At 46.8% G+C, this 12,192-nt stretch overlaps 1 protein-coding gene across 2 annotated transcripts in view; it reads left to right on the forward strand.

Moving 5' to 3' along the window:
- The window catches only part of EHMT1 (euchromatic histone lysine methyltransferase 1), a gene marked incomplete at its 5' end in the record, with an annotated part of 123,386 nt that overhangs the window by 75,165 nt on the left and 36,029 nt on the right, over positions 1-12,192 (forward strand). For both annotated transcript variants that reach the window (XM_082492695.1, XM_082492696.1), the window contains 5 exons: positions 324-365; positions 7,556-7,733; positions 9,140-9,276; positions 10,168-10,356; positions 11,031-11,111. In XM_082492695.1, coding sequence (XP_082348821.1) covers positions 324-365; positions 7,556-7,733; positions 9,140-9,276; positions 10,168-10,356; positions 11,031-11,111 — 627 coding nt within the window. The remainder of the gene's footprint in view (positions 1-323; positions 366-7,555; positions 7,734-9,139; positions 9,277-10,167; positions 10,357-11,030; positions 11,112-12,192) is intronic.

Below are 12,192 nucleotides of genomic sequence, written 5' to 3' on the forward strand. Positions count from 1 at the left end.
AATCACCCAAAAGTTTATGTTACAGGACACGGTAGTTTTCTTTGCTAATATTTTTTAGAATGTTGCTGGTTTTTTTTGGTAGGCTGTTCTTGCAGACCTGTGCTTCCTGGGAGAAGGGGGGGAGAAACGTGTTTTGTTGCCTGCAAAGTGTAAACATTTGTTCCCCCCGGCTCCTGCAGAAACCCACTGGGGCCAAAAAATTATTTTCTGTAATCCAGTAGCTGTCAGGGGACCTTGGTAGCCTTTTCCTGCACATGTGGATTGTTCTTTGAAAGGAAGAAAATAATTTTCTCTCAAATTTAACCGGCTTTTTCTCTGTTTAGGAGTTGCTTCCTGAATTGGGATCGAAGCTGAATCTGAAACAGGTGACAATTTTAATTGATGTTGTCGCATGTGAAAGTGGTTTTTGAACAGAGACCTCAGAAGAGTTGTTGAGTGTCATTTCTGCTTCCCTTCTGAATAGTGCAGTAACACAAGCATTGCACCTTTTGAAAGAATCTTTCTCTCCTTCCTAATCTGTTTATAACCCTATTAAGAACCCAAAAGTTTACAAAGTCAGGCAACAGGCTGAAAGGCAAGTGTGTGTGTGTCTCCTGTGCTTGGAGAAGGCCCCTCCTGCTCAGTTTCTGAGCTTAACATCACTAAGACGTGTCTGGAAGGGATAAAGGATGCTAAAAGTAGTGAAAGCATCCCATAGTTATCTCTTGAGATAGGAGAAACAGATGGCAGGATTGGGAATCCCAAGTTATGTTTCCGTTCATTACATAGCCACGAGGCTGTAGTTTGGGGTGTGTGTCTCTGGTGGTACTTTTTTATGCTGTGCAGAGGACCAGGTCAGGGGAACCGAACTGTCAGAAGAAATAGTGCAAAAATCTGAGAGATTAGTATCTCAGCCTGCTTCACAGTGGGAGCCCGAAACGTAGGGTACCAATTTTAACTGGGGGAGACAAAGCCTGGGCAGGAAGGAGGAGCTTGAAGCAGAAGATGCTTGGCTTATGTTGGTGTTTCTACCAATATTCATCAAACTATACCTGTCAGCAGCATTGCCACTGAATATCTCATCCCAGGACCCGTAAGCTGCTTGCTTTCTGTGTGCACACAGGTGGTGTTGCTGTAAAGTAGGATTTTCCGTGTCAGTGCCCAGCAGTGCTGCGGCAGTGTGCTGACGTGGTCTGTGGGTTGCTCTGCAGGAGCTCCTGGCCAAAGAACGTCTTGTGTTCTTGTCTTGGGGCCAAGCAGGTGGCAGTTGGTGGTTTGCAAGTGTCTGGGATTGCTCGGCAGGCTCAGACCCTCTAACGTGCAGAAAACTCAAACCAAAGGGCAGGTCCTAAGGGGGATGGTGATGGGGATATTGCCTCTTTGATGTGTGTGTGTGGGGGAAATAAATAAAAAGAAGAGTACAGGGCATAGTGAAATAGAGTTCTCCATCTGATGGCAAGTGCTGCTGTCAGCTTGGCTGAACCTAGAAGGTGCACCCGTTGAGGGCCCTCTCCAGAGGGGTACCCAGCTGTGCAGGCGGACTGAAAGCGTGAAGCCCATAGGTGTGAGCTTGGCCACAGTTAAATATCCCCTATGGGAAACCTCCTTCAGGAGTGATGAGGCCATAGACTACTACTGGACTTCTTATGTAGAGGGTTTACTTTAGAGGGAGGTAGAAAGTGAACGTATATTGTGCAGTACTTCTAATTTCATATTTAACTGGTGGTGCTCGTGCTGCTGACACGGCTGTGCTGGCTGAAGGTGGCCGCCCCAGCTGCCGACCACAGCCCACAGAAATAACCGTCCCACGTCCCCGGCAGACCTATTTCCGTCGGTAGGCTTGCTGTCGAAATTGGTTTGAGCTACCCTGTTTTGGCTGATGTGTGACACTCCCTTCCCGTGAGCTGCTTGATCGAGGAGGGGACAGGGACGCGGAGTGGGGTCAGTGTCCACACCTCTGGACTACTCTGGTTCTGAAACCCATTAAGTGCAGGTTTGTAGCCTGGTTTAGCGCGGTTTAGCCCGGCAGTATAAACCCACATGATTTTACACAGATACCTGACCACACACAAATCAGTGCAATTGTAATCAAGTCTCTAAATGGGCACGTGTTAATCTGCAGATAAAAGGGCATTAATAGGTGGATCAGCCTTGCCGCTTGTCTGATCTAGATTAAGACCAAAGCCCTGCAGGTTTCTTTTTGTTGCTCCGAGGTAAGGCTTAGGCAGGGGTCAGGATCCCCCTGCAGCTGGGGTGAAATGCAGTAGTGAGAAGTATAATTCTGCAGCAGTGAAGGAAAGGGAGAGTAGCACCACTACAGCTCCTACAGGCACTGTCGTCTGCTTGCGATAAATTTTTTATAGCAGGCTGATATTTCGTGCTTAAATATCATTCAGCAGTTGTTAGAGGCAGATACCCCTGGGAGCTGCTGCTTTGTGCTGTTCAAAGGCAGTGCCTTGGTACAAATCTCGTTACCCCTCCGCATCCAACGGATGGATGGAGAGAACAGACTTGCTCCGTGACAGCTGCTGTGTTGCCCGGTGGCAGTGGCAGTTAGTTTAGTCCTCCTGGCTAGATGGCTTCGGTTTCAAGCTCCTACTATGCCAGAGATGAAAGTCCTTAAAAGAAGATAAATAAGACAGCTTGCATGTCTAAGTTGGAGATGGTGTCAGGTCTCGAGAGCGATCGGCAGTCCTTCTGCACTGCTCTTCAAAGCGCCCTGCTCTGAAGCAGGACCTGCAGGACCTTTGCCGGTGTCCTTGCACCAACACACAGATGGAGTTCTGGTCTGGTTTCTCTTTGGTTGTTGCTAGCTTGCTTTGATAACGGAAGACCTCTTAATTGCTGGGCTGTGGGAAGGATGCCTTGTGCGGTCTGTCGAACCAATGCGGGGTTTAATTAGTAAGGTTTGTTTCTTCTGTGTTTTTGCTTTTGTTAAAAAAAAAAAAAAAAGGAGAATATTCTGTGTTTTGCCATTTTCAGTAACTGCTGCTGTAGGGGACTTCTGTGCCAATAATAGAAACATGGTCAATCCCATTAATATTTAGAAAACACTTGAGTTTAATTTTTATAAACACATAAAATATTGTGTTCTTGTCGCAATCTAAGCAGTTTTCTTGACTATTTTTCTCACAGTGGTGTCAGACATAGTTGTAGTCCCCACAAGCAGCTCTGGAAACGTTGCCCTGAGCCTTGAAATAGGTGTCTTCAACTTCTTGACTACTCCTTGCAATGCCCCACCATGAAATAGTGACTTCCCAGTCTTTTGCGTAGGGTGAGCTGATGCCACATGTGAAGCTGCGAGAAATGAGGACACTAGTGATGCATTTTCTTTCTCTGTCATTTTTGGTCTTTTCTTGGCCTCCAGTGGCCCACGTGTGTGTGGCTAGGGATCTCAAACTGCGTCCTGGAGTTGCTTTTGCATGGGGTTCTCCTCAACGTGCTTCTCTAAAACTGTAGATGAAAACTCTGCTGGACTGCTGAATATAAGCATGATTGAGGAAAGAAGAAAAAGGCCACAGCTGTTTTGGACAGGGATGACACTCAGCGATGGAGTTATTTAGGGTCAGGAATAGTTCTTCCTGCCTCTAATTTTGCTATTTGCAGTGGAGTCCATGAAGGTGTTACTTGAAAGCACCTCTGCTTTCTTGAATGTTTGTTGGTTTAAGTGAAGAAGGATGATCTTCATCCAGTTTCTGAGCGTAGGAGCCTGCTTAGTTAAAAATGCGAGTGACTCAAAGTGTGTGTACCCTCGTTAGTATTCTTAGCAGATCAGTCCGAGCCCAAGAGATCACCGCAAGCCATTCACCGCTTTCCTGGCGTGGCCGCTTCTGCTCCAGTGTTGCCAGTCTGGCATTTTCCACCTTTAGGGGAGGACTTTGAGTCTTCAGGAAATGAAATAGGAATGTGTTAGGATTTGTCACAGCAAATCGGATGAGTAGATGTTGACTAGTGATCAGCTCCGTTGGGTTTGTTGATGTGTCTGCTGTTTGCAGCCCCCTTTGTTTGTGCTTCGCTAGCACGAGTGTCCTCTGCTGGGAGAAGGTAAGAAGCCAGGAAGCAGGAGTTTGCTTGGGTGGATACTGGGCTGCGAGCGCTCCTATAGATACCTGCTCGGTGCTGCGCCTCGCGCTAGGAACAGGCAGGGCAGGGGCAACCCACCCATCGTGAAACTGGAAGAAGGTGGCAGGTGAGAGGAGCGTTAATTGCTGTGAGCGGTGCCAGTGACTGTATAGCCCGCAGAGGTGACTTGGAGCTGCCTCCTACCAAACCCGGGCCGGGGCATGGGGTGGCAGGGCTGGAGGCAGCTGCTCTGCCTGCCCTGCCTGCTCTGCAGGAGAAGCCTTGCTCTGCAGTTTTCCTGGGACAGCCTTTTCCCCAGTGGGAAACTCGTTGTTGGAGCTAAGCGGATGGTGCAGTGTTTTCAGAAGTCCTCTGATGGTACCGGGGCCTTGCAGGTGGATCTGTGAGCTTTGTGTTTAAATGGATCACTGTAATTTTTTGTTTCTGTTTTGCTTTGATAGGAGTCTGTTGTGCCCCAGAATGGTCTAGCACCCACTCTCCCCACTCCCAAATGCGCAGTCCATCTTTAGCCTTTGCTTCTTTTATTTAAATCTGCCCACCCTCCTCTGCTGAGAGGTGTCACGAGCCAGTTGTACCCTGGGCAGCGAAGGATGCAGAATATCTTTTGCGAGGAAAGGCTCAGGTATGCCTGCACCAGCCTTGGCCAGCGTGACGGGATTTGAAGGAAGAAGAAATTTCCCAGCAGAGCAGTGTGCCGGATTAGCAAAGCCTCTTTTCTGGGAGTGTTTAAATTTGGAGCAGACAAAGCATAAAAGCTCAGAGCAGGAGACCAGGATGGGCTGTACCTACAGGCTCAAGTTAAGGAACTGGCAAAATTCAGAGATATTAGAAATGGGAAAAGAATAAAGTTTCATCCACTTGCTGGAAGAGTAAAATTTAATAAGAACAGCAAAGATGTAACTGTTTTGTCTAGTTAAGAATGAAGAAGGATGGTGAGAAAACTGAGTATAAGTGCTTTCAAATCTTTGCTGATCCTTTTTATTACAGTCCTTAGATTTAGTATGTTTTGTATATACACGTGTATGAGAGAGAGAGAGGTTTCACTGCTGGCCTGCTCAGCTTCCCATGCCATCAGGCTTCCCGAGAGATCTGGTCACCTCTCTGCAGGAATTCTTGTTCTTTAGCGTTGCTGTATATGCCTCCAAGTAATAATCCAGATCTCACAAAACTTAATTTGATTTAAAAAACTGTTTTACCGGAATTGCCATGAAAAGTCACATTTAACAGTTGTCATGCAGCCTTGTTGAAGATTTTTAATTTATTTCCATATTGTAATTACAGGGGGAGAGAAAAACCCCAAGCTAATAACATACTACTTTTTCATTTAAAATTTGATTATGTTCTTCCAAACTGTCTGGCATGGCCTGAATGTGAATTCTTGATGTTTGGGAGTAACAGCACATTTTATCAGAGACCAGTTGCATTTAAAGGACAGTCAGAGAACCTGCACCTAAAAGACAAAAAGTGCAGCCCTTCTGTACACTTGTTGCAGGCAGCTTTGTGTCAGACTTGCCTCTCCCAAGCTCATTTTTCTAATTTTAAGTTAAAAATGGAAAGCAGTGGATGTTCCAAGGGTCTTGGGAATTCTAAGAATACTCCTGTAGCCAAGAGTTACCGTTAACCTTTCGATCTATAAACTAGGGACTTTAAAGAGGTATAAATAGTATTGTTGAGACTATTATTGGCATGCTGTGCCCAGCACTCCTGACTTACATTTTTTTAAGGGGTAGAACAACTGGGAGCAGTCTCGGGAGTGATCCAATGTCTAGAAAATGATCCTATGGACACTTAATTTGCTCATTCTATTAAACTTATGGAAGGGAAAATTAAAAAAAAAAAAAAGTTGATCATAGTCCATAAGCGTCTACTTGGAGTGAGAGTTTCTGATGATACAGGGCTTTTTAATTTAGTTGAAAAAGCATAATGCATTTAATTATTTGACAGTGAGAGCAATTAAGCATTGGAACAACATATCAAAGGATATGGTAGATTTGTCATCTTTGAAATCATTAATCCAAGACTAGATGCCTTTTAAGAAAAGATGTGGCAATTCAGCCATAAGTTATGGGCTTGATGCAGGAATCGTTGGCAATTCGATGGCCTTTTTATGCAGGTCATTTTTGATTATCATTACAGCTTCTCTGTCTGTGACCGAGTCCTCGCTTTCTGCCAGCAGTGTGCACATGGCAGAGCCGTAATTAGGAGGATCAGTCGCTTCCCCATTTGTTCACAAGGTCACATTACTTGAAAGCAGTGTCTAAGAGTGCCTATCTGAACCTGGACTTTAAAGAGTGTTTTTATTGCTTGCTGCTTTTTACTTCTTCCTTTCTTTTGCTCGGATTCCTCTCTCTGTTTTGGTATTTCAGCTGTTGCTTCAGAAGTCCCATAAGCAGTATTTTCCTGCAAGCGGAGCAGCACTAGAACATTGCCGCCGCAGAGCTTGTAACCTGCTAACTGTGCTCTTGGTTTTGTGGAGCATCTCTGCCAAACCTGCCTCCTGTTTGACAGTTGAGTGGACAGATGTGTGGAGAAGCGTGGATGCGGCTAGGTTAGATATGTAAGAGGGCAAATCCGGTGTGAAATGCCAAATCGGAACGGCAGCGTTTACCCCACTCTGTTAATACAGTGGTTGCTGCAGAAGGTGCAGCGCTGTGGGACGTGCGGCTGTCAGGACCCGATTTGCACGACCAAAGGTGCTGAATGAGACTTGGCATTGGCTACAAGCCTGGATCAGAGCGGGTGGAAGCTGCTTTGGTGCCTGGAAGTGCAGTAGCAACTACAAAATTCTCTTGGTTTTCAGTAGGAGCTTGTAGCCTGTCCCGTGTTTGGTGTTGCGACAGCGAGATCGGGAATACCTGCGCTAGCTGGTTTAAAGTAAGCTTGGGCAGGTCTTTGCTGCGGCGGCACTGTAGATGAACCTGCAGCGTCAGGCAAATATGTTCTTTGCCCGTGTTTTGGTGTGTGCTACGCTAGAGGTGGGATAAGACCCGATTGTGCCGAATGGTGTCCGAAAGGAAGGATCCCTTCCCGTTGCTGCCTGCTCTTCCGAAGCATCTCTGCAAGACTGTTCTCGGGCATGCTTGACGTGACAGCCGCACTCGGGGCGTGTTTCAGGGAATAGGTGTATTTGCTGCATTCGTTCGTCTTCTCCAGAGCCGACCAAATGCCTGTGTCAATAGTGTCTGATCCTCTTCGTTATCTGCAGTTGCTTTGGCTCTGCCGGCTCTGCCTGCACGAGGCAGCCTTTCACCCTCAAAGACAACAGCCTCCAACAAGTGGAGGCGCAGCAGGCTGGGGGTGTTTTGCAGTCTTTAGGCAAAGTAACACTACGTGCTAGAGGAGGGGCTGCGTGCTTTTGCTTTGAATGTGTGGTCCTATCTTCAAATGAAGGTGACTATGCTTGAGAGAAAGGAATTAAATTTAGTTTCTTGATTTATTTTTTTCCCCCCCTTTTGAATGCGGAGGCTCAATTTAACTGCATTTTGTTTTCCAGCATGCAAGTAAAGACCCCAAAGATGGGAGAGACAGCAGAGATCATAAAGAATCCAAGGAGGAAGGCAACAAAAACGTCCTGGAGTTTGGGAAGCCGTTGCCGTTGCCCCCTCTCCCGGGCCTTCACCAGTCACTACCTCAGAACCAGAGCTATGTGGCCACCACGAAGTCGCAGACGGGTAAAAAGGGCAAAGTTAAAATTCCGAACAGCACCCACCTCCCAGATCTGTGTGTATGTGGTTGAGTGGGAAATGAGGCAGGTTAACAAGGACTGAAACCTCTGTTAGTACCTTTTTCCCACTGAATGTCCTTTGGGGATTCCGTTTCTGGAGGCATCAGCAGGGCTGCTGCTGGAGACCTTGTTTGACAGATGCCGTTTCATCTGCCCACTTCTCTGCGAGTCGCTGGTGGGCTGCAAGCGTGACGCTTGTGTCCTCTGCACTCCCTTCTGGTCACCTGTGGATGTTGTAAAGGGTACGTTCTTGCAGTCCCCTGTTAAAGTAGCCCCCCAATGAAGTCCACCGGTTCTCTGCTCTGCAGATAGCAGCTGCCGTGCAGTCCTTCCTGCGCCGCCTTGTTTCATGGGGTGCAGGTCCCTCTAGGCGGCGTGGGCAGGTAGGTGTGCTCCGTCAGGCACCACCACACCAAGGATCACTCTTCTGCTAAAACTTGTTATGAGAGGAGATGCTGTCATCGCATCTTCCTATGGGATATTCTGAAGATGTTTCTATCAGTTGTGAGGGACTTTGTATATCACTGCAATTGGTTACCATAAACTACATCCTTGTAAATAAATTTAATTGGGATAACGGATTTTTGGAGAGGTCTCTTCATAGATTTTTGGTGAAATATCATTGTAGTGGGAGATGAGGAAATGCTTTCAAGGAACAAGCTGTACAGCTGCAGATGATAATGCTGGTGCTGAAGCTGTTTTTTCCCTGCTGTACGCTATTCTTAAAAGAGCCTGCACTAAGCATCCTTCTGATGTGTATTCACCAAAGACAGCAGCATCAGGCAGTGAGGTGTGATGACTGATTTGATTAGAAGGCCAGGAGGGAGACTTAACAAATTAAGACCCAATCAAAGTAGTGAAAGGAATCAAACAAACTTCCATAGTAGGTGTGAAATGAGGTTAAATGGCAAATGGCTCTTTATTGAAGGTACCTTTTCCCTGTGTGTTCTTCAGTTATTGTACGATTGCTTTCATTGTAAGTCGGTATTATTGGCCTTGCGGTATCTATCTGAGCAAGATGGTTTCTATTCAGCCTCCTGTAATATCAGCAGTAGTGCCAAATGCAGGTTAATTTAAGGATTTGATTCTGTATATGGTGATGTAGAGGCCAGAAGGAACGTGGAAAGTACTCAGAATTTGGGTGGGTTTGCAGCATTGGCAGAAAGCTCTTTGTGTGTTTGTAGGTGTGTGTGTGTCATCTTTTGGTTGACTTGTAAATAAATTAGTTGGAGTGGGAAGCCTTTTTCTCAGATTGTGCCCTCAAATGTGGTTTCCCCCAGTACAGCCTCTACTCTCTACCCCTTCTTTTAATTCCGGAGCAAACTTTGGCTTCCTTTTATTTCTCTTTTCCAGCTGCTGCAGTATCTCGGAAGAAAAAACGGAGAATGGGAACCTATAGCCTGGTTCCCAAGAAAAAGACCAAAGTGTTAAAACAGAGAACAATGATTGAGATGTTTAAGAGCATAACTCATTCCTCTGCGGGTGCCAAGGTGAGGGGAGCACTGAGCCCACTGGACACGTTTGTTGTCACCGTACACATCCCTTGTCCTGGCACACCAGCCCCGTGTATAGGCGCAGGAACGTGCTGGCTTGTTACCGTCAGCACCTTCCATTCTGAGTCTACATTTTCTCTCTGGTGACAGCATCCTGCCCGTAGCAGCCTTGCAGCTTTGAAAATGGCTCTTTGAGGGTGGCTGTTCAGATACCGACTCTTAAATATTTTCCAGTGAATGTTCCCCTTCTGTCCCACGAGTCCCGTGGAACTGGAGAGATTTCAAGCATACCCCGTGTGGTAACCTTTTTGTTTCAGAGTCCTCAAGGTGACTGTCTGGTGTTGCTGCTTGAGGCTGTATGGCAGAACAACTGGTTACTTAAAAAAGCTTTAGACAGGGACTCCCTTCTAGTCAAATTCCGCTTTTGCTGCAACCCATGCCCTGAAGTTTTGGCCTTTGAATTCAAGGAAAACAGTGCTAGGCTTTCATGGACTGGAGTGAAAATCCCTCTCTCTGATTTAATTTCCCTTTCCATTCCCTAGAAACCTTCTTGCACCCTTGGAGCTGCCCTTCCATGTTTGAATTAGCCTGCAGGGCTCTGTCTGAAGGCTCCTGCCCAGCAGCCCTCCTCCCCTTAATGCCTTGTACAGCCATGAGTCTGGAATGACTCCTCGTGGCTCCTCATTCCCCAGGTCAACAAGGTTAGGTGACACATGGCAGGCTCTCAGGCTGGCTTTGCTGGCGGCATTGAAGAGCTCTGGAGGGACATATAGCCAGCCCCTGGAGGCTTTAAGGCTCCTAGCACAGAGGTGGTCTGGGATGGGTTCAGCTGCTCTGTCCTATGAATTGAAGTTCACTTTGTGGCTTGTGTGGTTGAACGACTTTCAGAGTGAAAAGGACCTGGGTGACGGCAGCCCTCACATCAACGGGGAAAGCATAGATGTAGACTCTGAAGAGGACGACTCTGATGATTTGGAAGAGGAGGATGATCATGGAGCAGAACAGGCAGCTGTGTTTCCTGCAGATGATAACAGGACCTCTAAAGACAGTGCGTCTGATGCAGACAACACCAGAAAGGTATTCGCATGCCCTGTGCAGGATTTGAAGGAGTGGGATGGGACACTGCTTGTATGTATGGGGTAGGAGTGGCACGAGTTGAGGCAATTGCTAGAGTTTCTTAGCCTGCAGGATGGCAGAAAGCACAGCAGTGGAAGCGAGGCTTTTTCATGACCTTTTCCTGCTCCCCACTGCACCCGGGAGAGTCTCCCCATCTAGCCCCCAACTTCAGCCTTGCTAAATAAGTCTGTAGTCCACTATATATGCAGAAGCCCCACCATGTTTAGTTATGGGATTCACGGGATTCACTGAACCAGTAAGAGACGTCTTCCTAATCATGCTTGTAAACAGGCGGGTAAAGCACTAAAATTGGTTGAGATATTTTTTTCCTAAATCACAACGCATAGTGTAGACATGAGGCTGGTTTTGGATAATCACGGATGTTAAGATTTGATTGGAAAACACGCTTCTGGGGTTGATTTTTTTTTATTTTATTTTATTTTTTTCCCCGTATCATCCACATGGACGTACCATGACATGTGTTAACAGCCTTGGAGTTCATGTCCTGGAGAGGAAATTCTGTTAGTGCATGTGCAGGCTGGTTGCTGGGGGCAGCAGGATGATGGGGGGATGCCCCGCTTTGAGAGATCCGACCTGACTGATTCTTTCTGTTCTTGGGCAAATGGTGGCTGCAGATTGATGATGTCGAGTCTGAGGAGGAACAGGAGTCTGGAGAGTCTGGGGAGGAGGAGGAAGATGGAGATGAGTCTGACTTGGTAAGCCTGGCTGCTAAATGCATCTTTCAGCCTTTGTCCTGTTGATAATAATTTCCCCTTTGCACTGCTGCCAGAAAGAGAGAGAGCAAGAGCGCTGTAGTTTCAGGTCTCTTTGACAAAACTCATTCTCTGAAACCACCCACACACAGAGTATTGTTTTCCACAAGGTGCTTAACCCCGATCTGTGATACAATTAATTGCTTTCTGATGCTAATTAATGGGCTTTTGTTTGTTCTTTTCAACAAGGTGTTGACTGCTTTTAATCATTTGAATGGTAGTAGAAATATTTAAGAGTGATTAAATTCTTCAGATGCAGCTTTGGCGAGTGGTAGGAGCCAGCAATGTTTTCTGGACAACCTGAAGCTCAGCCAGCCTTTTTGGAGCCCAGGTGGAGTTGTTCACAAATCCATTAGTGCAGCCCACAGCTTAAATTCCCATTGATTTGACTTGCCACCTCACAGTACCAGATGAGCCGGCAGCTCTTGTTAGGGAGACGTACAAAGTAGACAGACGGGCAGACACACTCCCTAGGAGGTTGTCTGTATAGTGCTAGGGCAAGACTTTCACCAGTTGCTGGTGATTCTAGATGGCTGGTGAAGAGAACCTGATTTTTATTTAAATTGTTGTTCATTGATTGTCTCTGTCCCCCACCCTCCAGTTTACTTGAGAATTTTGCTCCCCTTCCACAGCACCTCAAGTTGAGGAGCCAGCATTTAAGGCACCCCAACTCTTCAGTCACCTTGAGAAAATTCTTGGCTTCATTTTCTTGATGTTTTGAGCTGAAGGTAGAAATGACTATACCAAGTGAATCATTGAAGCTCTTTAGGATTTTGTTCCTTGTGCTCTGACACAACAAGAGCCGGAGAGGACCAAGCAGGAGGGGCTGTGTAGCCTCCCCCTTTCTTTGGGTAGCTGAGGCCAGTCCGTGCGTTAGCTCAAACCAAGGGTTGAGCTTGCCGTCAAATCCAAACTCCCAAGTCGTATCTCCATGTCCTAGACGGTGGTTTTCGCTCTGCTTGTATCGGGTGAGTCAGCCTGTTCCCCAGACGGGGACTGGCTCAAACGCAAACCTCTCCCCCAC

This window comes from Vanellus vanellus (genome assembly GCF_965231255.1).
Source record: "Vanellus vanellus genome assembly, chromosome: 18".
NCBI lineage: Eukaryota > Metazoa > Chordata > Aves > Charadriiformes > Charadriidae > Vanellus > Vanellus vanellus.